This window comes from Saccopteryx bilineata, chromosome 1 (assembly GCF_036850765.1).
Source record: "Saccopteryx bilineata isolate mSacBil1 chromosome 1, mSacBil1_pri_phased_curated, whole genome shotgun sequence".
Lineage (NCBI taxonomy): Eukaryota > Metazoa > Chordata > Mammalia > Chiroptera > Emballonuridae > Saccopteryx > Saccopteryx bilineata.
The window spans coordinates 403,853,628-403,880,793 of record NC_089490.1 but is presented as its reverse complement, the minus strand read 5'-3'; the positions used below and the strand labels follow the sequence as shown (position 1 = coordinate 403,880,793).

Genomic DNA, 27,166 nt, shown 5'->3' with positions numbered 1-27,166 from the left:
GCAGGGACCTCGAAGGCCAAGAATGCATGGGGCGTTGGGTACAGAAAGGGGGTCCCTGCTCCTGGTCCCAGCCCATCGAGGCCCCAGAGAAGCCTGTGGACACACCCAGCCTCCTGACTCACCGAGGGCCAACCTGGGGGAGCAGGGGCCGTCCTCACTTGTCGCTGGGCCTTGCTGGCAGAAGCCCAAGGGCTGCAGGCGGCCCCCTCCCGGGCTGTTCCGGGAGGTCCTGCAGCCAGGGGGTGGGGCACACGCCTCAGCCTCTCCCGTCTGCCCCTCCAGCACCCCCGCCACCCAAGCGCGCCCCGACCACGGCCCTCACGCTGCGCTCCAAGTCCATGACCTCAGAGCTGGAGGAGCTGGGTAAGCGCCCCCCTCCCCCCCCCCCCCGTGTGGCCACTCCCCCTGTGCTCCACGGAGGCCCTGCCCATGCATGGCCCGTGCTTGCTGCTCCCGCCCCGCCCCCTGCCCCCACACCTGCCGGCTTCGGGTGGGGTCACTGGTTTTGCCTCTTCCTCTCCTTGGTTCACCTAACACTGTTCTGTTTTGAATTTTTGGGCCTCTCATTAGTGGATAAAGGTAAGCTGCCCCAGCGTGTCCCCCAGCCTCTGCCCCCTGAAGGCCGCCTCCGCTGGCCCTCTGTGCGCGGCTCAGACCAGCAAACTCCACCCCAGGGGCTGACGTAGACAGCGGTGGGGGCCGGCCAGCCAGCCTAGTGGGCTGCTTCCCAGGCTTAGGGAGTTCCTGGCACCTTCTTGAAAGGTTATCAAGGAGCAGAGCTAGGCTCTGTGGTCTGAGCCATCCTGCAGGCTGGGAAGGTGCAGAGCAGCGTGGCCCTGGGTCCCATGGACCATGGTAACAGCTGAGCAGAGGGTGGTGTGAGCCCAGGGACACCTTCTCAGGGGGGCACAAGGTCTGTGACCCACACAGGGGTGGCAGGTGCTTGCTCTGCTGCTGGCTGGGCAGGGTAGTGGGCACCGGGAGCCCAGCACCCACGGCAGGCCCAGCTGGGCGGGGCTTGAGGTCTGGGCACCCCACGCTGGAGTTCGACCGGCCATCGCTCCCTCCCCGAGGCCCGGCTGCACTGGGAGAACTTATGTCCCTCCTCGTACACTGCGTCCCATAAGTGCACAGTGACTCTTCCTCCTGGCAGCTCCTCTGGGCAGGGTCTTGTCCACTCCGTCCCCGTGGGACCCAGTGGAGCAAGCAGACTGCCCCCACTAGGCCTGGGCCACCCCCCTGGCCAGCGCCCCTCACAGCCACTGTGTTTCAGGCCATCTAGGAAAGAGCAGCCCTGTGGGGGTGCCACCCCCCCCCCAGAACTAGCAGTTTTCTGAGAGCCCCTCCTCTGGCCCTGCCTCGATGCCATCTTGCCATCCAAACAGAATTTGCTGGGAAAATCTCTCTGCCGCCCCCGCCCCCCAGTGCCTGGTGTGACGCCCGGAGGGACGGGTGCGATTAACTGTATGTCCCCGTCCACAAGACGGTCTGTGCCACACTGTCCCTTCACAGGGCTTGTGGTGGGGTCTCCCCCACAAGAGACCACATGTCACCTGTGAACGGGGCTGCAGCAGGGTCAGCTCGGGCCCAGGGGTGCTGCTGCCTGGTCCCCAGAGCCTCGGCGACCCTCGGGCTGCCTCCCCGGTTGGGAATGGCCCTTCGGCGCGCACGTGCCCTAGTGGAGCTCGGTGTCCGCGCGGCGGGTGCCTGGAGGGGTAGGCTGAGCAGGACAGAAAGCCCAGGGGAGCCGGGTGACCAGCCCGGCCAGGCTCCGGGCAAAGCGAAGACGGTGTGTCCGCTCCCCAGACGCCTGGCCTGCCCGTGTCAGGGCTGCCCCCTGAGCTGCAGGTCGGGTCAGGTCCGGGCAGGCGAGCCCTGCCCCCGTGGGCCTCATGCTCCCTTTCTGTTTGCAAGCCTCCATCCGGAAGAAGAAGGGTAAGGGGACAGCCCCCGTCTGTTTCCAGCCCCCGCCCACACACCCTCCGAAAGGAAACCCTCTGTGGCCGTTGGCGTGGCGTCCGGAGTGTGCAGTGACTGTGTGTTGTCTGCCGCCCGCCCCCCTCCCTCGTGCCGGCTCCTGCGGGCCCCCCCCTCCGGGACACGTCCGTCTCCGTCTCTTCCGTCTGCTTCTCGTCCCGTCTGTGCCCCGCCCCCAACACGTTCTGTGTTCTCCCCCCTCATCATCGTGACTGTGAAGCCCGTGGCCCTTGCTCGGGGGCCGGTGCAGGCGGAGCCCTGGCCACTGGGCCGCTTTGCCGTGGGCGGGGCGGTCTCCCTTTAACTCCCAGAAAGCCCCCCTCCCTCGACAGGCCTGTTCTGCAGCTGCAGGAAAACCATTTTTGGTCTAGGGCAGCGGTTCTCAACCTGTGGGTCGCGACCCCCTGTGTTCTGGTCGTTCGACCCCCGCCAGGGTCACAACCTACAGGTTGAGAACCGCTGGTCTAGGGGGGCCCTGGAAGGCAGAGCCTCTCCCTGCCCCTCCCTGGGCGGCACCCACACGGGACCGTTCCCCTCACCATTAAGAGAAGCAGTGTTGAGTCAAATCTGCTTTGAAGGAGGGCCCCTGTCCCATGACCTGGAGCCTGGATGCTGAGGCGCTGTGCAGTGTTCAGGACTAGAAACCAGTGCGGGGCACTTGCATCCCGTGGGGCAGGACCTGGGGGTGGAAGCGGGTCCGGCGTTGCTCCTGCTCCCCCTGACCGGCCACCTTCCCTTGGAGGTCATCCTGGGCCCGCAAACCCCCAGGGGCTGCCCAGGAAACTCCCACTAGGCTTTCTGGGATGGGTCACAGTGTCAACCCTGGCATGGGTGCCCCAGGCACAGGAAGCTCCCCAGAAGTAGACTGCTCTCTGAAGGTCCCTCTGTTTGTCACACTATCCTGACAAAGACACCCCGCTGTGGGCTTCTGAGGACCCCTCACCCTTAACAGAGCTGACCCAGAAAGTCCGCTGTCAAGGAGGCCTCGGCGGGGGGGGGGCTCCTCCAGCAGCCAGACACCCCAAAGTGTGACCCGTGAGGACAGAACTCGCAGCCTGGCGGCTTGCATGGGCACAGGGCAGAGTTCACAGGGCCCAGGCGGGCCTGAGAGTGGGATCCCACCTTTCCTTTCAAGCACAGAGAAACCCCGGGGCTGGTCTGCTGTCAGATGTCCCCTCCCCGTGTTTCCCAACCGCAGCTGGAGGGGGGTGCGCAGGCGAGAAGACATCCAAGGGCCCTGCAGCGTGGCCCACCCGGTTCCTCTGGGGACGCGCAGCGGCGGGGGGGGGCAGTGTGGGACTCCGGAGCCCCCGGCACATAGCAGGTGTGCAGCAAGTTCTCTGGGCCATCACTCTGCCTCTCCCAGCCCCTCCTGGGGAACTGGCCTCGCCTCCTGAGCGGCGTCCAACACCATCCAGAGAGGCCACGCGCTATAGCAGAAAACCGGGCGTCTGTGGATGAGCTGGTGGAATGGGGCCCCTGACATTCACGTCCACCTGGAACCCGTGGAAGAGGCATTATTTGGAAATAAGGTCTTTGCAGGTGTCATCAAGACAAAGTCACACTGGGTCAGGGTAGTCCGGACCCAACGACGGGTCCTTACAAGGGAACAAGAGCGAGAAACTCCCACAGAGGAGGACACGCACAGGCCACACGGAGACGGAGGAGAAGCTGGGGCAGTGCAGCCACAGCCCAGCGCTGCTGGAGCCCCCAGATGCCTGGAAGGGGCAGGAGGGACCCTCCCCTGGAGTCAGCAGACAGAACTGACCTCCTGAAGGCTCGATCTCACAGCTCCGGCCTCCAGGCCGCAGAGAGTAGTTCTGTGGCTTCGGGCCACCCCATGAGTGACACTCGCCTCGGCAGCTCTACTAAATGGAGGCAACAGGAAGACAGCGCAAAGACAGCGCGCCCCTGGGAGCTGCCTCCTGCGTAGTGACGGCGGCCGGTGACCAAGATCCCTGAGGTTTCGTTTCCTCATCTCAGAAATGCTTTCCTTCTGTCTCTGAGTGTCCCCAGGGACCTACTAAGGTCCTCGACCTGTGCTCTCGGGCCTGAGGATGAATGAATGGTAAGCTGGGACAGCCGCAATGGCTCAGGGCAGAGGCCAGGCCAGCGCTGGCAGGACCGGCTCCCCCTGGCCCCCGGGATTACCGGCACCTCTGACCACATCCAAAGGCAAAGCGTGAGACTCATCAGAGAGCGCACCGGTAGGGGCTGTCGGCCGGGGTTAGAGCACGGGCCAGCCGGCCACAGCTGCTGCCTCCAGGAGCTGCTGGCGTTTCCTTCTCCTCTCAGCTGTGCTTTGGAGAAAGTCCCACCCTGCGTCCCCTCACCCCGACCTCCGGTCCACGGAGCGCGGATCTCTCCCTCAGGAGGGCTCGGGGCAGGCGGGTGACGCAACAGGCAGGACACCACCCTGCTCTGGTTCCCAGCTGTGTGCAACCCAGCCATGCTGGACAAACGTGCCACCTTTCCAGAGGACCTTTGTCTCCACGCGGGAGGTTTGCAGTTTGCAGACAGTGGATGTCACATCCATCGTCTCGATAACAGGGATACTTCTGCAGCATTTCCATGGACTTGCTCCTAGATTGTTTTTGACATTTGGCAGTTGTTTTATCTGTTTTAGATTGTTTTTTTATTTTACTTTAAGCAAGAGAGAGAGACACACACATACAGAGAAGACAGGAAGTTGCGACACCTTAGTTGTTCATTGACTGCTTTCTCACATGTGCCGGGGCGGGGGGGGGGGGGCTACAGCAGAGTGAGTGACCCCTTGCTCAAGTCAGCGACCTTGGGCTCAAGCCAGCAACTACGGGGTCATGTCTATGATCCCACACTGGAGCTGGGGACTCCACGCTCAAGCTGGCGACCTCAGCATTCCAGGTGATGCGCTATCTATTGCGCCGCCACCTGGTCAGGCGAGACTGGGCAGTTTTGAAGGCGGCCTGCAGGCTGGGTGGGCTCACTCGCCCTCTCCACCCGAGTCCCTATGTGGAGAGACCCAACTCCAGGCTTTTCTAAGAGAAGCATAGTGATTCTCCCACCTCAGAAAGAGAAGCAGGAACCCGCGTGCTCAACGTTTGCCATCGAAGCGCTCATGTTGCGGTCAACAAACTCTCAGAGGTGGGGTGCTGAGCAGGCCCCCTGCGGGACAGCAGCCGGCAGGGAGCCCGGGACCCCTGCCCAGAAGCATGCGGGGGTCCCTCGGTGGCTCTCACAGAGAAGCGAACAAGAGTCCTGACATCATTCCCCCCAAACCAAGGTGCTCCCACGCACCCTGATTCACCAGAACACTCGGGGTGGTGGGGCGAGTGGAAGGCCAGCTCCAGATGAGTGTCTGAACCATGCCCTGCCCACTACGCCAGGCCGGACCCCACGGGGTTTGGGCGGACCACACAAGACCCACAGACAGAAAGGCACGGGGGCCATTCCCGTTTATTGGACGACAGAGGTGGGCAGGTGCACCAGCCGGCCGGGACAAACCACTTCTGGCGATAGTGGGCGAGCTGGTAGGAATATCGGCCCTCCCAGCCGCAGGCAAGCAATCAGGAAGACTGCCCCATGGTGGCGGCGGGCAAGCAATCCACCCTGAGAGAGAAAGGACCCTTCACCTTATAGCAGCTTTCCGCCGCGTACTCACGCACTGATGATGCAAAGTGCTTGCAGCCAGGAAAGCAGGGAGCAGGACTAACCCAGCTGTTCTTCCCTACGGGGGTAAGGGCATAAACCAATGACAAGGATGTCCATGTTCCAAGTGGCTGCGGCTCCAGGGGATGCACCTTCAACGGTACTCCAGACTTGCCCCTGCTGTTTGGGCAGCTGGACGGGGCCGACCATTCTGGGGGTGACCCTAGGTTTCCACTGGCCCCCACGGCTCAGCACCTTGGCCTGAGGCGGGGGCGCAGAGGATGGTGACCACAGCACAAGCCCAGGCTCCCACCTGGTCCCCGATGGCCACCTGCAAGGCCATCTCAAACCCTGAGCTGCTCTCTCTGCAAAGGGGGAATCGCCCCACCCCACATGAGAAACAGGACGAAGGCCCTTAGAGTTTCCGCCAGGGTCGGGGAACCGGTTAGGACCCGGGATGCCTTTGCCTCGTCTAGGCCTGCCTGTCATTTGAGGCCTGTTTTGGAGGTCCTGCCCCATGCCCGGGGGCCCACCATCACAGTGTGCTACCTGTGTGACACGTATTCAGGCATGAGAAGACCCAGGTGGTGCTCCGCGCTGCTGGGCCAAACGCTCCACGTGGGCGCGCTGGGGGTGGGGTTACGCCACCCCTCAGCTGCAGCGGGTTAAGAGCAGCAGAGACGCGGGCTCGGGAGGTCCACATTGGGAACGGTCACCTGGTGAAGATCTGGCCAGTTTAACGCAGGTCATAGGACGGCAGCTTGTGCTGGGCCCCTTGCCCGGTGGAGGGCCCAGGCCTGGCCAGGGTGCAGCAGAGCTGTCCCTCTGCAGCGCCCCCCCTGCCCCCGTGTGTGGCAGACTCCAGTGGCTCCACACTCCGGTGGGCACTGAGCCGGGGCTGGGGTGGGGCCTGAAGCAGCCAAACCTATGGACTGAGCTCCACTGCCCTCCCGAGAGAGAGAGAGAGAGAGAGAGAGAGAGAGAGAGAGAAATGCCCTGCCCTCGTTGGAGAAACAGCCTGCACTCAGCTGGAGCAAGGCCAATGGCCACTAAAAGAGGTCTGGCTTCTGGAGAGCATGCTGGCTTACCAAGCAAGTCATCCAAGTGTCACCTGACCCGCTGCTGTGAGAGGACCCTGAGCCACCCACGTGCCGGTTATGGGGAGCGAGGCCCTTCCGAGGGGGCACGCTGGGGTAGGGGGCAGCGGCCTGCCCAGAAACAGGTGGAATCCCAGGGAGAGAATCCCGCCTGCTGTGTGAGGGGGAAGGTTTCCTGGAGGAGGCGGATTACTGGGACATGGGGTGGGGGAGAGGATGTGTACGGCCTGGTGGTGGGGACAAGTGGACTGACCTGAGGGGAGCAAGGTGACCGGTTGGCTGGCGGAGGGAGCTGGGTTGGGAAGGTATGAGCGGAGCTGCTTGTGGGGCTCAGTGCACACAAGAGCAGGAAAAAGGGGGCTGGGGACAGTGACTAGCTGGGAACATTCCCCACCAACCCCCAGAAGGGTGACACCAGTGTCCCCCAAAATCCATGAGAGGAAGAAAATGCCCCCTGCCAGAGGAGGAAGCAGTGAGCCCGGAGCGCTGCAGGTTCCAGAAGCATGAGAGGGAGGGAGGGAGGGATGGATGTGGGGACTGCTGTGTCACAGGGGGAGGGAGGGTTTCCTGCTGCCCCTACCTGAGGAGCCCAGTTCTAGTGGCTAGTGAACCTGGGACAGCAGTCAGACCCTGGGCAGCAGGTACTGTCCATAAAGGCCCAGGTTGTGTTTTAGGTTTTGAGGACTGCCTTTGCCTTAATGTGCCTTAAAAGTGCACACACCGTCCTTAGGCTAAGGGCCAATAAGAACAGGTGGGCAAGATTAGCCTTCAGACCTGAAGATCGCTGCCCCTCGGCCAGGCTCAGCCTGGACTCGGGCTTGTGTTGGGGAGGAACCAAGAAAGTGCCTCCATGGAAGTCGTGGTGGCTCTGATGGGCACCTGCCTGTCCCCACCCCTAGCTGGGCACACCCCCTTCCTCCCCAAGTTCCTCTGGTTGGGCTCCCTGGTCTGGGAACCCAAAAGGTGCTGTGGCCCTAGGGCAGGGGTCGGGAAACTTTTTGGCTGAGAGAGCCATGAACGCCACACGTTAATATGTAATTCCGTGAGAGCCATACAATGACCCGTGTATGTTACATATTATCCAATAAAAATTTAGTGTTGTGATTGGCTCCAGCCACCCGCAACCATGAACATGAGCGGTAGGAAATGGATTGTAATACATGAGAATGCTTTATATTTTTAATGTTATTTTTTTATTAAAGATTTATCTGTGAGCCAGATGCAGCCATCAAAAGAGCCACATCTGGCTTGTAAGTCATAGGTTCCCGACCCCCGCCCTAAGGCGATTTCCCCGGGGGGTTACAAGTGGCTGTCATTTTTTTGGATTTTTGTTTTTGAGAGACAGAAACATCAATTTGTTGTTCCACTTATTCATGTTGTCATTGGTTGATTCTTGTATGTGCCCTGACCGGGGATCGAACCCTCAACCTTAGCATGTTGGGATGATGCTCTAACCAGCAGTCACAATTCTTAAAGAACAACTTGGTACCCAGAGATCCTAACCCACTCCCTGCCTCTCAAGCCAGCCTCACAGCTGGGGGTCTCAGTGAGATCCCTCCAGAGGCCTGGCCCCCTCCCATGGCTTGAGCTTGATGAGGAATCCCAACCCCCGGAACTGGTCAGGACCACTGAGACGTCCTAAGGCTCAAGGACAGAATGTTCTGTGTGGCCTGGTGGTCAGGGGAGCACTGTATGTCCAGAGATCCCAAGTGGGGTGCCCCTGCCAGGCCCCACCTCCCACAAGCATCATGCGAACCCTGTAGCCCCTGACAAGAGGGCGGCTGGGGCCTGTGTGGCACCCCACCCCCGGAACTCATGCTGTAGGTCTTAGCGAAAGGGGGTCCTGCATTTTAAACCTCACTAGAACCAGTGTCTGAACTCAGACACGGAACATTGTTTTCAAACAGACTTAATGTTTAAATTTCAATTTTTAAAATTCTTAATGTGTAAGGATTGCTAGTAACTTAGCCTTGGCTCTTCCACAGATGAGAAGTTTTTGCTGTTGGGGCGGGGTGGGGGTAGGACGAGGTTCCCAGTGCAGCACGGGCTCGAACTTGTGAAAGGGGCGGGCTCCTCAGGCCCTGGCAACTCCATTGGTCACAAAGGAACCACACCTATGAGCTCTTTAAAAAAAAAGTCCAGGCGCTGGCTCAGTTAACACTGTCAAGAATGAGCGCAGTGACTCCAGTGACGAACTTTTAGGACGCTCCAGACCTCTGTGGTGGAGGCTGTTGGGCTGAGCCTCATCCACATGCCCTCACCCAGGGTGAGGGTTTGGGGAACGGGATCGTGTCGTGGCGAAAGCATGCGGTGAAAGCAGCAGTGCATGCCCCACATCGCAGTGACAAGCCCTGCTTGGCAGTGTCCGAGTCCGGAGCAGGTGAACGCTGTTAACATGCTGCAGGCATGTGGTCCCTTTCCTGAGCCCCGCCCCTGATCATTTCAAGCCTTCAGCCACTGACACCTGTGCCCCTGTGCTCACACTGCAGATAAACCCGACGAGATCGTCCCTGCCTCCAAGCCTTCCCGAGCGGCAGAGACAGTGGCCGTGGAGTCCAGGGTGGCCACCATCAAGCAGCGGCCCACCAGCCGGTGCTTCCCGCCCGTCTCGGACATGAACGTGAGTGGTTGCGCCCAGAGCCGGGGAGGCGGGGAGGCCTCCGGCACCGCTCCCACGGTGGCAGGGCAGAGCATGTGTGCAGACTGCCACCCTTACAGTCTCAGGTCACAGTCTCCGTGCTGTGTAGACAGAGCCCAGACCAGTCCCCACAGGAGTGCCGCCCGCCTCTCCATGGTCTCAGACCACAGCTGTCCTTAAGCTGGGGGCACCCACAAGTGTTTGGGCCTCAGCTGGACACTTAGGTGCATCCAAAGGCAGGCCAGGAAGCCGTGTGACAGGCACCCACTACCCGAGACCTGGCGCCTCACCCAAGCCCTCTGGTTTGCAGTCTGTGTATGAACGCCAAGGGATCGCTGTGATGACACCTACCGTTCCCGGGAGCCCAAAGGGCCCGTTCTTGGGCCTCCCTCGAGGTACGATGCGAAGGCAGAAGTCAATAGGTAAGAAGCATGGCCGCACCTGCAGACGTTGTCCCTGGGCTCTCGGAGCCCCTCAGTGGTACCCAAAAGACCCCCAGGCCAGGGGTCACGGGGTACCTGCCACGGGGTGTGCATGCGGTCTGCCCGCTGGACACAAAATCCAGCATGGTTCCCCCAGCTTTGCCGGCCAAGCCATGTGAAACCGGCAGGGCGTGCCACATGGCGGGGGGTGGGGGAGGTGGAGGGCAGCACAGCCAGCTGTGGGCAGGTCCTGTGTCACCCTGCCTTGCAGCCACTGCTGTGTCTCAGAGGTGAGCTCAGCGGACACATTTCGGAGGGTGGTTGGGTCAGGCTCTTGACGTCTAATAAAACTGTCCTGTGTGTTGTAAAAAACTACTGCCCTCTCTTGTTAATGTCACACTGGTTCCTACGGACTGTCCCAGGCAGGGTAACCGCGACCTTCAGATCCTTTGTGAAATAGCCCAGCGTTGTCTTTACCACGCAGACTCTCAGAGGGGCCAGGGCCACTGCTGGACACCAGTGGACCCTTGCCATCTAGAGACAAGTGTGAGCCACAGCCCCGGTCTGCCGGAGGGAACACTGCTGTTGTGGAGTCGCCTCCTGGTGCTGCTTCTGGGGGAGGTGGCCGCATTGTCACTGGTCTGAGGCGGTCACTAAAGAATGGGATGGTAGAGGCCGCATCTGCCGTTTCTGAACTCGCCTTCCCAGTCGCTCAGGGCCACGCAGACTAGCGTAGACGCCGGGCTGTGTCACTGGCTCTTTGACTGGTTAATAACAATTGATTTCCTCCTGTCAGACAGCAGAATCTTTCTATCAGGTCAGTGAACCTTCCAGTTTGAAATCTGTAATCTGAATGTAACCCGGTTTACTCTATAAGGCGTATTCTTAAATTATTACTCCTTGGGAACATTAATTGTCAGGCGACCAATGTGTAGCGAATGGCCAATGAAGGCCTCTGGCACCCGATGCCAAATGCCCTCCCACAGGAGTATGTGGAATTTGGAATACCCTTATTGAATGGAAATTTTCATTAGAATAAGTTACTGTAGTTCAATCTAGAAATTTTTTTTTTGAAGTGACTCATTTTGTTACCTCTGAGAATCCTGCATGCCCCTGACGTGATGTATGTGATTTTGTCGGTGCCCATGTCTGTGTGGCTTCCTGTCTCATGGAGTGCGTTCTGTTGATGTTTTTGTGTTTTGGGCTGTGGGAAACAGAGTCGGAAAGTCTCCCCCTGTCTACACACAACCTGCCAGGGCCACAACACGCCCTCGGCACCTCTCAGCGCCAACATCCACGTGCTTCACTGGCTCAGGTCCCGGAACGTGAGCTGGCTGTGCCTCGTCAGCCGAGCTGTGACCCTGGCTGGTCGTGCCATGGGAAGCCACACCCCCACAGCACAGCCACAGGGCCTCCAGGGCCCCGCTGCAGAGCGAGCTCACAGGTGGGGGGCAGCAGCCGAGTATTCACACAGCTCCATGTTCCTGGCATGAGCCAGGGTCTCAGGCTCTGGGCTCGTTCCCCTCCCAAGTTCCAGCCTCCCTGAGGCCCAGGAAGGTCCAGGACCCTCAAGCCCTCAACGGACACAAGTCACGCCAGAAAATAGGTTCGTGCCTGTGGGTGCAACCATTACAGGGTCACAGCAGGCTGAGGGTGGCATCTGAGCAGGATGCTAATGCTCCATGCAGTGGCACCTCCCATGTCCGCCAGCCAGCACGGCAGCACCATCCACCTGTGCCACCTGCCCTCACTCCAGGTGGGCAGTGAGACTACCCTGGCACCAATGCACTAAAAACAGCCTCAGGGACCTGGCTCACCCTCAAGGGTGCTGCTTCTCGATCCAGTCCCCGCCCCCAGCACGCCCCAACACGTGCACACACGATGCAAACATGCACGCAGCCCAAGCGGTCCGGTGCCCGGCTCTGGGTGGCACAAACGGGACATCTCAGCAGCACCCAGAGCCCCAGAGCCTGCCTTTCCCTCTGTTTCCGGCTCGGAATGGGCCCATCATCTCATGTACTGTGGCTTGTGCTGTGTTCCGCGAACAGTGTGCATCGTGGGTGTGAGGAGTGTGCGGGCCTACTGCACACCCGTACGAACTTAGTGGGGTGCTTGCTGTTGCCTGACTTCACACTAAATCTGTCTTCTCCTTGTAGGAATCACGGAGGAAGAGCGACAATTCCTGGCCCCTCCGATGCTGAAGTTCACCAGAAGCCTGTCCATGCCGGACACATCCGAGGACATCCCTCCCCCACCGCAGTCGGTGCCCCCATCCCCCCCTCCACCTTCCCCCACCACCTACAACTGCCCCAAGTCCCCGACTCCTAGAGTCTACGGGACAATCAAGCCCGCGTTCAATCAGAATGCCGCTGCCAAGGTGTCCCCCGCAGCTCGCTCCGACACGGTGGTCACCATGATGAGGGACAAGGGGCTGTACTACCGCAGAGAGCTGGACCGCTACTCGCTGGACTCCGACGACCTCTACAGCCGGGCGGCCGCCGCCCAGGCCAACCTCCGCAGGAGGGGCCAGATGCCCGAGAACCCGTACTCGGAGGTGGGGCGGGTGGCCAGCAAGGCGGTGTACGTGCCTGCCAAGCCCGCCCGGCGGAAGGGCATGCTGGTGAAGCAGTCCAACGTGGAGGACAGCCCCGAGAAGACGTGCTCCATCCCCATCCCCACCATCATCGTCAAGGAGCCGTCCACCAGCAGCAGCGGGAGGAGCAGCCAGGGCAGCAGCATGGAGATCGACCCGCAGGCCTCGGAGCCGCTGGGCCAGCTGCGGCCCGACGACAGCCTGGCCGCCAGCAGCCCCTTTGCCGCCGCCATTGCGGGGGCCGTGCGCGACCGGGAGAAGCGGCTAGAAGCCCGGAGGAACTCGCCGGCCTTCCTGTCCACGGACCTGGGGGACGAGGACGTGGGTCTGGGGCCGCCTGCCCCCCGCGTGCAGCCCTCCAAGTTCCCCGAGGAGGGCGGCTTCGGCGAGGAGGGCGCCGAGCAGCTGGCGTCGCCCACAACGCCGGGCGCGGTGCCCAGGGAGCCAGAGAGCCATTTTGTGGGCGGCAGCGAGGCCGGAGCGCAGGGGGAGGCCAGCAGGCTGCCGAATCCCGTGTCCAAAGCCAAGGGGCCCGAGGGCAGCCCTGCGGTGCTCCCTAAGAGCGGCAGCGCAGCTGGCCCTGAGAACTACGTCCACCCTCTCACAGGGAGGCTGCTGGACCCCAGCTCCCCCCTGGCCCTGGCCCTTTCCGCGAGGGACCGTGCCATGAAGGAGTCTCAGCAGGGCCCCAAGGGGGAGGCCCCCAAGGCCGACCTCAACAAACCTCTTTACATTGATACCAAAATGCGGCCTAGCATGGAGGCAGGCTTCCCTGCAGTCCCCAGGCAGAACGCGCGGGGGGCCCTGCGGCGACAGGAGACCGAGAACAAGTACGAGAGTGACCTGGGCAAGGACCGGAGGGGTGACGACAAGAAGAACATGCTCATCAACATCATGGACACGTCCCAGCAGAAGTCGGCGGGTCTGCTGATGGTGCACACGGTGGACACCGCCAAGCCAGATGACTTCCTGGAGGAAGAGGAGAAAGCTGACGTGGAAACCAAGCCAGACCACACGCTGCCGGAGGTGCCAGAAGGTGTTCCTGAAACCGAAGGTGCTTTACAGATCTCCGCTGGCCCCGAGCCCACGGCCACCACGCCTGGCAGGACCATGGTGGCAGCGGGCTCCCTGGAGGAGGCGGTGATCTTGCCATTCCGTATCCCTCCCCCCCCTCTGGCTTCCGTGGACCTGGACGAGGACTTTGTGTTCACGGAACCCCTGCCTCCTCCCCTGGAATTTGCAAACAGTTTTGATATCCCCGATGACCGCGTAGCTTCTGTCCCCGCTCTGACAGACTTGGTCAAGCAGAAAAAAAATGACACTTCCCCATCCCCTTCGTTGAACTCCAGCCAACCAACCAACTCCGCAGATAGTAAGAAGCCGGCCGGTCTTTCTAACTGTCTGCCCACCTCATTCCTGCCGCCCCCCGAGAGCTTCGACACTGTCACAGACTCGGGGATAGAGGAGGTGGACAGCCGGAGTGGCAGCGACCACCCCCTCGAGACGACCAGCACCATTTCCACAGTGTCCAGCATCTCCACTCTGTCCTCCGAAGGCGGGGAGAACGTGGACACCTGCACCGTCTATGCAGACGGGCAAGTGTTCATGGTTGACAAGCCCCCTGTACCTCCCAAGCCAAAAATGAAGCCCGTCATTCACAAAAGCAATGCACTTTATCAAGACGCGCTAGTGGAAGAGGACGTGGACAGCTTTGTGGTCCCCCCACCCGCACCCCCGCCACCTCCGGGTGGGGTCCAGCCTGGGACCATGAAGGGGATCCAGCCAAGGACCTCTAAGTTGTGGGGTGACGCACCAGAGGTCAGAAGCCCGATCCTCTCGGGCCCAAAGGCAAATGTGATCAGCGAGTTGAACTCAATCCTGCAGCAAATGAACCGAGAGAAATCGTCCAAGCCAGGGGAAGGACTGGACTCGCCCACGGGGACCAAGCCAGCCGGCCTCACTCCCAGGTAAGTCCCACAGGCGGCTCTGATGCAGACTCCGCACTGGGCCTTCTTCGGCCACGTCCAGGCGCTGTGACCCAGAGAAGCCTGGGCAGCAGCCACAGCGGCCGTGAAGAGGGGCTCGCGGAGCCTCTGTTGCGCTTCTCGTTCTCCCGGACACGGCGCGTGGGTGCAGCCCCGTTCCTTCTGGCAGGATGGCACCCGAGTACAGACTCGTGACCCCGTGTGGCCAAGCAAAGCCAGCCCACTGTGGCTTCCAGAGCACGGCTCTGCTCTCGACCTGCATCCAGATCTTTGCCAGGACCACCCAAAAGGCCAGTCCCATGCCTTGCTGAGAAGCCCAAACTGAGCGCGCTCCACCAGGCTGGCTGGGAGGGTGGGGATGTGGTTGGCAGGGGTGAGGTCGCTCTCTGGCCGAGGGCCACTGGCCTAGGGTGGGAGGTGCTGCGTGCGCTGTGCGATCAGTTCCAGGAGAGGCGCTCCCCCCAGCAGTCTGTCCGACCCCGCCAGCAGGCCAGCCTGGTGGAAGAAAGGTTTCTCGCTGTCCCGGTCAGCCATTCTGTCTCATGCAGTGAAGCCACTGCCAGTGGGACCGGCTCCACTCTGAGGTGTTTGCTCACCCGACCAGAGGCCCTGCCAGGGCGCCAGGGCTGCGGCTTCCAGATGACCCGGCCCTCCCAGCTCTCGGGCTTCTTCCCCGCGGCACACACCAGGCCAGTGCTCCCTGGGTAGCTATGTCCTCTCTCTCCCACCAATGTGTGTGCAGGTCCCGTCACTCTGACTAATGAAGTCTGTCTTCCTGCCCCTGCTGGGCAGGCGCAGGCCCCATGCAAACATCCGAGTCCATTAATCAGAGGTCTGGCGGCAGCCAGGGCTCGAGGTGCAGGCAAGCTCCGGTTTCCCTGGGACCCTTTCAGTGCAGGTGCAGGCAAGCGACTTGGGGGCTCCCAGTCCTTAAGAGAGTATCACCCCGCCACCTGCCAACAGGACGCCAACCACTCACTGAGTGTGACGTCCCAAAGTGCCTCCCACTGAAGCAGTGAAGGCTCCCGCTTCCAGCGGACGCACGTACACACGCACATATGAATACCACAGACTCAGAAATACCAGACTCCGAAGTCCTGAGGAAATTTCATCAGCCCGTTTAGTCAGCCCTTTCTCGTTATGTAATGATACAGTTCTTCAGTTGCTATAATGTGAGGACAGTTCAGATGCCTTACCAAATGCTTTACACAGGTGACGAACCTGTGACAACCGGGGAGCAGGGGGCAGCTGTCACCGACACCCATCTTTCAGGAGACACAGAGCCAGAGGCCGAGGGCTCGGCCCTGTGCACAACCGGTAGGAGGCGGGCCGGGACTCAGGCAGAGGCTTTCTGACTGGGGCTCCCCCCCCCTGCAGCGTCTGAGTGGAGGATGCCCAAGGGGGTGATTCTGGGCCAGGAGCCACGCTTCACTGAGCACGCCCAGGGGGCCCAGGGCCCGTCCCAACAGCATCTGGGTTTCTCTCCATCCCAGATGGAGGAGCTCTGGGGGCTCATCAGGAGCGGGGCCTCAGGGCCCTCAGAGCAGAGGTGACCTGGCAGAGTCCTGTTTGAGCTCTTGAGAGCAGCTGTAGGACAAACTCCGACCAATGCTCGGTTGCCAAGGACCGCCCCCTCTGGTGTGTCTGTCATCCTCTCACCTGGTGCACGGGCATCAGAGACACCGCTGGCCTCCACACAGCACTCCCCAGGTGCTGGGCACCCTGCTCCCACCGCGCCCAAGGGCGGAGGCCCCAGCCACGGGCGCAGCTGGGTGGCATCGCCACACCCCCACCAGGGAGCCCTCTCGCTGTCTCAGGCCCAAGCCTGAGCTCCTGTTGAAACCCGGGACGAACCCAGAGGAGCAGCTAGATACCTTAACATCCGCAGGACTGACCACTGAGGACAGATCTGCTCTTGGGCCTTCAGGACTCACCTTAAGCCCAGCTGGGTGTGCGGAGGTCTTTTCTTTGTTTACCTAGTGACTGATAATAAAGAAGGGTGGCCACCAGGTGGTCACCAGCACCGCTGAGCACTCAGAGGCTATGAACAAGTCTTTCCAGCTCTTGGCCAATGCTCATTGCGGGCAAGGAAGGGGATGGCCTGGAGGCCCAAGGACACAGAGAAGTCACTGTCCTTAGGCACTTAACTGATGACCTCACCAGGCGAAGCCCTAAGTAGACATGGGATCTACTAAGTAGGGTGGGGGCTACTGGGCAGAGCTACCGAGGGTACAACACAGCTCCCCCCCTCACCCTGGGCGCATCTGTCCCTTTTATGAGCAGCCAGCACCCCACTGCATGTGTCCCTCCCTCACAGGCACACCCCGTGGACAGGCCTCTCAGCTGCCTGCTGCCTTGTGGCTCGGTGGGCGGGTTGTACACTGGCCAGTTCAGAGAGGAGACAGAGCCAAACATCAGCCAGGCACCGCCTGCCTGGGCGGCTCCAGCTGCCTTTAAATGAATCAAAATTAAGAGCAGTGAGTGGCCTTAGGCAAGATGATACCAGAAACTGGATGAAAAGAATGCCTACTGAGGGAGAAAAAGGGAGGTTTTCTAGGGAAAACTGAGAATTGGCTCTGCTCTTTAGAATGACAGACAAGCAATAGTGTAAAAATCCCGTTCCAATAAAACGCTCCGATCACCCAAGAAAGGGCAGTTCTGACCGTGTCTCCCAAGTGTCTGCTCACTGAGGGCAGAGCCCACAGCTGGACTTGACCTTTTCAAGTACCTTTCACCCCTAGATTCCGGCCTAACAACCTGAAAGTGTGTTCCCTTGCTGCTAGAACCAGGCAGGACGGGGAGGAAGAATGAGTGACCAGACCCTTGCTTACCTGGAAATATGTGATTGAACTTGAGCCGTGAATGAGTTTCTGCTGCCCCTGGCTGCTCTCCCGCAATCTGGAGAGGTCTTGGTTACAGATGTTGACAAAAAGATGCAGTCATTTCCTTCAGTGCACAGTGTGGGGGCCTCAGGCCCCACCTGAAACACCTGCTAAGACGGGGTGCGCACAGCTCCGGGCCACATGCTCCTCAGGCACCCGGCCTGCCTTTCCCAGGATGCTCCCTAGCTTTGCTGAGTGCGAGAGCATCGAACTGCATCCCAGTGGAAGAAGCTGGGGTTTAAAGGGAGTGCAGTCTGTGACAGCTGGCTGGTTCTCCTCCTCGGCAAAACCCCAAAGGCTCCCCACCCCATCAGTGCCCCTAGTTGGGAGCCCATGGGCACAGGACCTGGCACTCTGCAGGCCCCACCCTTCCCTGCCTGGGACACTCAGAGCCCAGAGGATGACTGTGGGCCTCAGCAACAGCACGTCAGAACAAACACGGCAAGCATGATCTACAGTGGCAAGAATGTCCTTCAGGCCTGACCAGGTGGTGGCACAGTGAACAGAGCATCAGACTGGGACACAGACGACCCTAGTTCGAAACCCTGAGGTCACCAGCTTGAGCTCAAGGTTGCTGGCTTGAGCAAGGGGTCACTTGCTCTGCTCTAACCCCCAAGTCAAGGCACATATGAGAAAGCAATCAATGAACAACTAAGGAGCCACAGCGAAAAATTGATGCTTCTCATCTCTCTCCCTTCCTATCTGTTCCTATCACAAAAAGGAAAAAAAAAATGTTCTTCAGCTGCACTGTGCATCTCACTTTGCAAACTGCTTTCAGTCAGTGATCCACAAACTGGTCTGCACAGCCTGGAGGGGTCGGGCCGAGTGGGACCCTCCCCACTGTGCAGCACTTGCTGTCTTCCTTCCGGGCGCAGGGCTGGGAAGCCAAGTGGACCCTCAGCTCTTGGGCCTGGAGCCACAGTGCCGTCACGGCCTGGGGTGACAGGTCAGGAGCCCTCGAGGGCTGCTTTGTGGGAGGGATGCACGACTGAAGAGGCCTGGGCCTCAGAGGCTGGGAGCAGTGTGAGTCCTTCATCATGCATCTAACAGAGTTACTGGTCGCCTGTCGTGTGCCAGGCACGATGCTGAGCCCCAGGACTCATCACTGGACAACGCACAGGTCCCCTCCCCCATGGCACACTGCATTCCTTGGGGGAGGACAGTCGGCCTGGGGATCCCCAGGCCCCAGAGGCGCCTGGAGGTTCAGCACAGGCCGTTCTCAGGGAAGCGGGTCTTTGGTCCCCGCTGCCGTTGTGTGCGGCCCCTCGCCGGGCTGGCGCCACCAGCTGTCTGCGCACGCTCTGCTGCAGAACCCTCAGGGCGTCTTCGTTTAAAAACGTCCGTTTGAATGGTTAGAAAGTGAACTCTGCCCAGCTCCCAGAGCAGACTCCAGCCCCAGCCCAATGACAGAAGACGCTGTATGGTGGCCTTGTGGCCTCAGCGTCACCGCGGGTCTGTCCTCTCACGGCACCTGTGGAAATGTTGAGATGTCTGTGAGAGCAGCTGTGGGTCACCAGGCAGACCCGTGAGGGGACCACAGGACCGGCTCTCGGCAGGTCTTCGTGTGGACGGACACTGGAAAAGACTTGCCCGGTCTGACGGCAGCCTCTCCTCCTCACTCGTCAGGTGGCCAGTGTCAAGTCCAGTTCCTACATTCTCAACTCTAAATTTGGGTGTTGGGACCGCTCAGCAGAAGTGTATTGAGGTGAACAATCCCCCCTGAAAGTGAGTGCCCTCCCCACCCCTGGGACGTGGATGTTCTGGCAGGACCTGCACCCACTGGCATACCCAATGCTGGCTCGTGGTCAGGTCCCGTAGCTTCCTGACCTGGCAGGTGAGCTTAGTAACATCCACTCGAGTTACTGACGGAACACGTGTGCTGGGCCCGTGTGTGGCTGGGAGGACTGGGTCAGTGTACGGAAGGATGAGGCGCCCTGGCGTGGATCTGGCGAGAGGACAGAAGACTGCGCCCTGGCCGCCTTTCGCTGTCCTGTTAACACCCTGCCTATTGAGATGCTAGACATGGAACAGCAGCAGAAGAAGAGGGTATGTCCTGGAAACTGCAGCAGCCCACGGGGCAGGCTGAGAGCCATGTGCTGACGGGATTGGGAACCCCGGCCCGCTCCATGAGGCACAGGGAACAGGCCAGCCGCGGTCACCAAGTGGCCTCTGGCCCACACTGATCCCCAAGCCAGACTGGTTTTGTAAACACAATGAAAGGCCACCTGACTGTTAGCCCCGCCCCAGGTCCTGTGTGCTGACTGATGGGTAATGTCCTGTCAGCTCGCAGTCTTGAACTGTTCGCACGTGGGTTTGCTGTGCAAGGCAGGCTAGCGCGTGGTGGTCCAGGAGAGGGTGTGTGCCAGTGTATGCGTCTGTTCTAAATCAGGGCAGCAGATTCCTGTGCTCCACCCAGGAACCCAGGGTTGCTTAGCAACATAAAGATCTCAGCAACCAGGGGATCGGGCGATGAGCATCAGTGTGAGGCGCCGGAGTAAATCAAACGGCTGAGGGGGAGGCAGGACAGGCCAGCCCAGGGCAGGCCTCACCCGGCTTTGCAAACTCCGGCGGTCCTTCCCACAGCAACATCCTGCAGGTGTGTGGGCAGGCCCGGGCACGTGGCCAGACCCGACAACCCCCAGCATTAGCTGCCGGGCCCTCGTCCTGTGGTGTGGATGTGAAGCAAAGCAGTCAGACCCGGGGGACCCTCCCCTCCAGGGATGTTGATTCATCCTCCCTGAGCTGCAGACGCCAGGGCAGCTCAGCCCCAGGCAGGGCTATTAGCTGGCTCTCGGAACGCCTGGAGCGGGGGAACGTCACTCCAATGGCTGTTTGCTCTGTTGTAGCCTTTTCCTGGGTAGTGGTGTTCTGTATATTCACATTATCCCAAACTGAAGGAGGCAGGGTTGTCAGTTTCCCATTTCAAATATGAAAGTGATGTCCATGCTGGTCCTCCCTCTGGGCAATTACGTGGACTGCCCGCTCTGCCTCCCTTGGGCTGGAAAGGGAGGCACGGACAGCTTCTCAGCCAGCGTCCACACCACTGCTTTCATTTCCTCCATCAAAACAAGCGTCTTTTTTTTTAATTGATCTTCCAGTGTTGTCTCAAGCCATTCCATTTTGTCATTTTCATTTGCTCCCATGATGGGTGTTGACAGAAGAGGGTCGTGCTGAACAGAAGTAAGTGCCGCCTGCAGAGATGCTCTTGACCTCTGGTGTGTGCTGTCTCTCCTCCTCACTGCCCGCCGATGTGTTTGGAGAGCCTTCTCTTTGCTTCTGACAACACACAGCTCCCCTCAGCACCTTCCTTTAGAAATATCCTCGCCACCTGGGGATGGTTGGACTATTTCCACAGGAAGGGTGGCGCTGACACCTGTCCTCACTCCGGGGGACGACTGCACAGGGTCACCACGCGGTGGCCACAGAGTCCTCGTTAGAGAGAGCACCCCGGAGTGTTACTCCAGGGCGCCACTCCCGAGCCGTGTGTTCTCGATGTTTACCCACTCGACAAAACCGTCTCTGTTCCCAAAGGTACTCAGCCCTAATCAACAACTCGGATCACTTCTGCATGGAGTGGCTTTACAGTGATTCATGATTTTATTTCAATCATGTGAGCTTAATTGTATCAAAGTGGAACAAATGAGTCTTCCCCAAAACAGAAGCACCCCATAGCTGAGAGGCAGATGGGGAGGGGCCAGGCCACCCTGAAGGCCGTCCACAGTACTCCCTCCCGTTCCAGCCTTGGCCCACGATGGAACTGGAGGGGTCGCTGGTCCTATGAGCACCAGCACGTGCAGGTTTCTGGCCCTTGCTGTGTCCACAGCCCACTTCTCTCAGGAACTGGGGTCTCCTGCATGAGAAGCCCTGAAGCTCAGGGAGGCTCGGCTCCCAGTCTTGACTTTGAGTAACTGAGGCTGCCACAGTGCAGGGGTCACCCTCACCTGGGGCTGCACACAGGCAGCCTCAGTATACTGGTATAACCACTACACCAGTGTAACCAAGAGCCAGCACTTCCCCCAGGTTCTGGGTAGGGAGCTTATTCCAAACAAATCTCACCCTGCCCACCGGCCCTCCAAAAAGCTGCATGTGAAGATGCTGTGGGTAGACAGTTGTCCCCGGCCCGGAGTATTCACTTGCACCTGGAAACGCTTCTCCTCATGACAAGATCAAGCCTGAGTCCCCGCATGGGTCTCTCTCGAGACCTGCCACTGCCTCCTCAAACCTAGAATATTCCACACCTGGAGTGACAGTGACTGCCATCGAGTAGGGAACTGTCACAAGGCTTAGAGGGACCCAGGAAACTGGTGATTTTACCCAAAAAGACAGCAGTGGCACAGAAAGATAGGAGCAACAAAAGATAGAGCAGGCCAGCTGAGCCCACCTCCAGCTCACTGCCATCACTAGAAAGTCCCTCTCCCGTCCTTGACCCTTCCCCTCAGACAGTGGCCCAGCGTCCCCAATCAGCAGCTGTGCAGCCCGCCCTGCTCTATAGAACACTCCCACCATTCAGGAGGTGAGCCCGCCACATGCAGAGAGGCGCAAGACCCTAAACTAAAACACGTCGCACTGCCGTCTGGCAGAGCAGGATTTCAACATACACCTCACGTCCAGATCCTGAAGAGGGACCCATGGGAGGGCGGATCCTTCCAGAAGGGGCAGGTGGTCTGTCCACCTGCATGTGAATGAGCCGCCCTCCTGCTACATGCCTAGTGGCTGTGGCTTTCTCGGGGTGGGATGGACATGCCTTCAGTCTGGGGACAGCAGAGGTGAGCACAAGACGGGGGCACATCCCTTCTGTGTGTGGCTGGCCAGCCTGCCGTGGCTCGTGGGGGCACTGCCTAGGAAAGACCACCACTGTGCAGGTGAGCGGAGGACACAGCTCGGGACTGAGAAGCAGCCTCTGCCCTCAGGAGCCACCCCGCCATCTCCCTGACACCAGGAAGGGCTGGGCCTAGAAGAGCTGAGTCTGCCCCGTGCCAGCTCCAGGGCAGGACAGGCATGGGGACTCCTTTCCGCCTGTGGGTAAGGGCTGTGCCTCCTGCCAGGGAGCCCCTCGCCACCTTTGCGGGGGCTGTGCCAGGAGCCGCCCCCACGCTCTGCAGCACAGTGGCCCAGCCTGTGCACCCTGGGTCCCCACACACTGAGCTTGACAAATACTCCCCGTTCTCTGGTTTGGTGGATTTCTTCACACCTAAGGGTCCCCAAGTCCCTGCGGGGCTTCCACTTGGTGAAGCTGGGCCTTCCCTGTACTTGGCCTTTTCACCAGGAGGCAAGCCTGACAGGCACCAGGGCACTCGTCCTTCCACTTGCTGACGTGAAGGCCCGCGGTGTCACTCCCCCAGCAGTGCTGCTGACGGCCCCAGACGTGGCCCACCGGGGAGCAGGCCCTGCTCCTGGCCCTGGCCCACCAGGGAGCGGGACCCCCTCCCGGCCCTGTCTGCGTGCCGTCCAGCGAGCCCCTAGTGCCTCACTGCCCTGCATGCTCCCCCAGCGCAGGACATCAGCCAGCTTCCCAGCCAAGGCGCGGGTGGGGGCTGCCTGTGTGCGTTGGTGTGTCCTCAAACTCCGCCTCCTGCTCCTGTCTCCCTGCCCCAGTCCTGGCATGGCAAGTCACATGCTCACTGCCAGTGCAGCTCCCACTAGACGCTCTGGTGTGGCCTGGGTGCCGGCACCCCTTCCTCGGTCGCCTGCATCCTGCTGACCTGCTCTGTGACCTGCCTTGTGACGGTTTTCTCTCTTGTTGCTGTTTCAGAGGCCCAGAGGTCATGAGCACTGTCTCAGGGACGCGGAGCACGACGGTCACCTTCACGGTTCGCCCTGGGACCTCGCAGCCCATCACCCTGCAGAGCCGGCCTGCAGACTATGAAAGTAGGACCGCAGGAACGAGGCGTGCCCCAAGCCCTGTGGTCTCGCCAACAGAGATGAGCAAGGAGATGCTGCCTGCCCCTCTCTCTGCCGCTGCTGCCTCCCCTTCCCCCACCCTCTCCGAGGTCTTTAGCCTTCCAAGCCAGCCCCCTTCCGGGGACCTGTTCGGCTTGAACCCCGCAGGACGCAGCCGGTCGCCATCTCCCTCTATACTGCAACAGCCAATCTCAAATAAGCCTTTTACAACTAAACCTGTCCACCTGTGGACTAAACCAGACGTGGCGGATTGGCTGGAAAGTCTAAACTTGGGTGAACATAAAGAGACCTTCATGGACAATGAGATCGATGGCAGTCACTTACCAAATCTTCAGAAGGAAGACCTAATAGATCTTGGGGTGACTCGAGTTGGACACAGAATGAACATAGAAAGGGCTTTGAAACAGCTGCTGGACAGATAAGGGTGGCTGCTCTTGACCTTTACAGACTTCTTGTTATAAGTAGAGATGGGCTTATACTGAAATGTTTGGATGGCCAAGCAAGATCTGTGATCACCAACCCCATTTCATGGGTGTGTCTCCTGGTACCCAAAGAAATGCTGAGTGTGTCTATGGCGTGGCTGAGCAAAGGCTTCGGAACTCCCTGGCTGTCTGTGGGTCTCTTAGGCTATTTCTCTCCACCAAGGGCCAAGGGGAGGGAGTGTTTCTAGCTTGGGAAGATTCACAGCTTGCCTCCTGCATGCAGGTGACCTCACTCCGCCGGGTCCAAGCCTCCCCGTCGATTTGCGTGGGGTCCTGGCTCTTGCCGGCAGACACCAGTGTCCAGATACCTCCTGCGGCCTCCCTCCGCTTTCTGGGCGCTCACCCCGGGCCCAGCTCAGGGCCCTTCCTCAGCCTGTGGCCTCGCGGCCGGCACTAAGAGCTCACTTGCTCCTGTCTTTTCTGTGCTGTGCTGGCAGTGAGGGGCCCAGCCGTGTCCGTCCAGCGCCCCCTCGCGGGCCTGAGAGGTAGAGAAACGTCCTTCTCAGTGGTCTTTCCCGTCTCTTGCTGCGACGCGCAGCCTCAGTTCTTTGGCTCCGACAGTCTTGGCAGTGGTGGGAATGTGGTCAGGGTCGTGACCAGCTTTGCTCGGCTGTCTTTCTTTATTTCTGCAAATCGATTAGCATAATTCCAAAGTGGCCGAACAGATGTCACGTGGAGTTAGTCAAAGCACAAGGTCACGACTCCGAGGAGGGGAGACCTGGCCAGGGACGCAGCGGGGTGCAGCTGCCTGGGTCCGGGCCCCAGGACAAGCAGCTCCCTGCCAGGGCTCAGCCCGCCGGGGCTGCGAGGAGGAGTTCTCTGCCTTTCAGACTTTCTTTTAATCGGAAGTATTGAATTCTGCCAAGAGCAGAGCAGGTGAGCATCCGCTCTGGCACGAAGGACAAGGTATAAGGTCAGCGTCGGGCACGTGCTGCTGCCTGTGAACCGGCCCCTTGGCCGGGGGCTGGGTGGGCACAGAGGCCTTGGTCCTGAGCCCAGCCAGGGTAAGCCAGCATCTCTGCTGAGACAGCCCTTCCGCTCTCTGAGGCCAGAGGAAACGGCACTGCAGGCCTTTCCCCCTTGCTCCCTGAGCGTCCCACCAGCTTGTCTTAACAGTACAACAGGGTTTCTGAGAACCCAGAGGGTCTGGCAGGACCCGGGCTGAGAACAGGAGGGGCTGCCGGTGAGGGTGCAGAGCGGTGAGTGGAGACACGGGGTGGCCCCTGGCCTGCGGGCCTGCCCCACCCCTTTCCCTGGCGTGCCCCCTCTCAACAATACCTCTGATTTCCAAGGGAGGTCGCCAGGAGCACGGGCCGCAGAACCTCCAGGCAGGCTTCTGGCACATTCTCTCACATTTGGAAGAAACTCGAATGTCAGGTTTGGGGGCTTTTATTATGATTTCAGAACTAGCCTAGCCCATCTCTAATTATAAAAACATGGTTTCTTTTCCTGTTTTCTTTTACGCTCACAAGTGTCTGATTAGGTCTGGGACAGCTCTAGAACGAACACGTAAAATTTAGCTATTTACAGTCTTTCTTCACCGCAAGTTTAGTTGTACAGATAGTTTATAAGCACAATATTTTAAGAGAAAAAAAGCGGCTGGTCTACCAGGCAGCCCTGTGCTACTTCAGTGCTGGAAAGTGAAAGAAAACAACTTTGTGACTTCACAACACTGTTTCTGTGGAATAATTATAAAAGTATGACCTTTTTAAATCAACCTTATTTGGATGCATCTAAACCAGCAGAGCTGTGTTACATTTTCTATCTTTGCTAGAACTTTGTCACTGAAGGACAATTCTTTCTTCAAAAGTGGTTACAATTTATAATGCAGCAGTTTCTGAAACACACACGCGTGCGCACACACACATTTTTCCAGCCACATGCCCCTGAATTGGAAACCAAGTTTTGGACTTCACCTGTTCCAAAACCTTCTGCAGGTCAGTCTTTGCATCCGAACGACCCGGTACAGCTTGGAGTTGATGGACGATTCAGACGCTTTGCTTCCGTGTACTTTCACTTTTTCCATCAAGAGAAGTTGGCAGCTAAGGTGCGCTGGGCGGCTGCAGAGGCTGCCGACAGTCCAGGGAGCGTCACGGCGGTGGTCTGGCCATTCTGTCTTCCACGTGGTGACATGCACATGCCGTCAGCGCACACTTCTCACGGCTCTTTTCCTCTGCTGCCGGGGCCCCCTCTGTGCTCAGTGCCACAGGCTAGACAGGACGCGGGGAAGGAAACCACAGGCAGAGAGTGACCCGTCCCAACTTGGCAGCTTTAGGGTTGTTGGACTCTGGTAGCCAGCCGGTCAGTGAGCGCTGGCTGTACCTTTAAGACACTGCAGGCCACACGCAGCTCACCCAAGCAAGCAGGCTGAGGCGGAAGAGCGCAGGGCTCGCTGTTCTTACACTGTCTGACCACAGCAAAGTCAGGGCCTGTTGGCACCTACACTGACCAACACAAGAAACACGTATTGCCAAAACGAACCCGTCTCTAGCTCCATTCGGTGAATCTGCTACAGAAAGCAATAGCTCCTCATTCCAGTCGCCGCCCACTGTTCTCCCCTCGGGACGTTAGGACCAGGCCCTACGCCACACCCTCCTAATGGTGAAGGATGTCAAACTGCTCCGGAGGATCATGTTCATACTATTCCAGGTTTTACTATCAACTTTTGTTATATACTGTAATTTAAATAAATTGCATTTACATGCCTAGTTTCTGTAATATTGTGTATACAGAACCAAAATCTCTCAAAATGTAAATTATGAATACCTGCCAAGGCACCTTCTCAAAGGTGTCTGTGCACATTTTAAGTTAATTTCATAAAATATAAAAATGACTCATGTGACTGTTGATTTGCCGAACTTTACATATCACAAAGTGAATTATTTGTGGTACTTTAGTTAATAAAACGGTGATTTTTTTTCTCCCTGAGTTACTGAGCGAGCAGGCATTACCTGGGTGATCTGGCAATGACTCATTTTGTGTGGGCCACAAATACTGATCTTTTTCCATTAAGCTTTGTTTTGGGGGGTTTTTTTGGTTTTTAGAAACTAATTTGTTCCACACTATAGTTTGTGTAATGTGTTCACATTATCTGTTACTGTTACTTTTGTGCTTTTATTCTTTTTAGACTTTTATTAAAAACAAAAACAAGCTCCTGTAATTTGCACTTTCTCCCAATCCTTAAATCTCTTGTATGGCAACCAAATTACTGTACAAAATAAATATACTATTGCACTAAGGTTGTGGTTCTGATTGCAAACAGTGATCACTGTCTGAGTTAAACAAGCAGAAAGTTGCTGAACTTGCAATCTGATGCAGGCAACTTAAACGTCACGGCCACTTTACCTCTACGAAGCTGACCAGAGTGAAAACGCCCCCTTCATCGAGCCAGTCTGCCTCAGTTCCATTTCCTCAAAGGGGTCTCTGTCTAGAGGGAAATGTGTTTTATTTCAGCACTGTGCAAGTGTCGACACGGCCATCTGCACGCACTGCTGTCACCGCGGAGCAAGGCTGGCTTCCTTCTGTTTTGAAACAGAAGCAGGGGTGTCAGGGAAGGTGCCCA

General features: G+C 58.9%; 1 protein-coding gene across 7 annotated transcripts in view; it reads left to right on the top strand.

Moving 5' to 3' along the window:
- Window positions 1-26,826, top strand: part of SHANK2 (SH3 and multiple ankyrin repeat domains 2) — a 443,651-nt gene extending 416,825 nt beyond the window's left edge. For 3 of the 7 annotated variants that reach the window (XM_066252293.1, XM_066252291.1, XM_066252292.1), the window contains 6 exons: window positions 283-363; window positions 9,191-9,321; window positions 9,650-9,761; window positions 10,558-10,578; window positions 11,918-14,321; window positions 22,974-26,826. In XM_066252293.1, the coding sequence (XP_066108390.1) occupies window positions 283-363; window positions 9,191-9,321; window positions 9,650-9,761; window positions 10,558-10,578; window positions 11,918-14,321; window positions 22,974-23,544 (3,320 nt within the window). In that variant the 3' untranslated portion in view covers window positions 23,545-26,826. Of the gene's footprint in view, window positions 1-282; window positions 364-9,190; window positions 9,322-9,649; window positions 9,762-10,557; window positions 10,579-11,917; window positions 14,322-20,379; window positions 20,402-22,973 lie in introns of those variants that run through there. The other 4 variants (XM_066252295.1, XM_066252297.1, XM_066252296.1 and 1 more) reach the window with 4 other exon arrangements.
- Window positions 26,827-27,166: the final 340 nt, after the last annotated feature.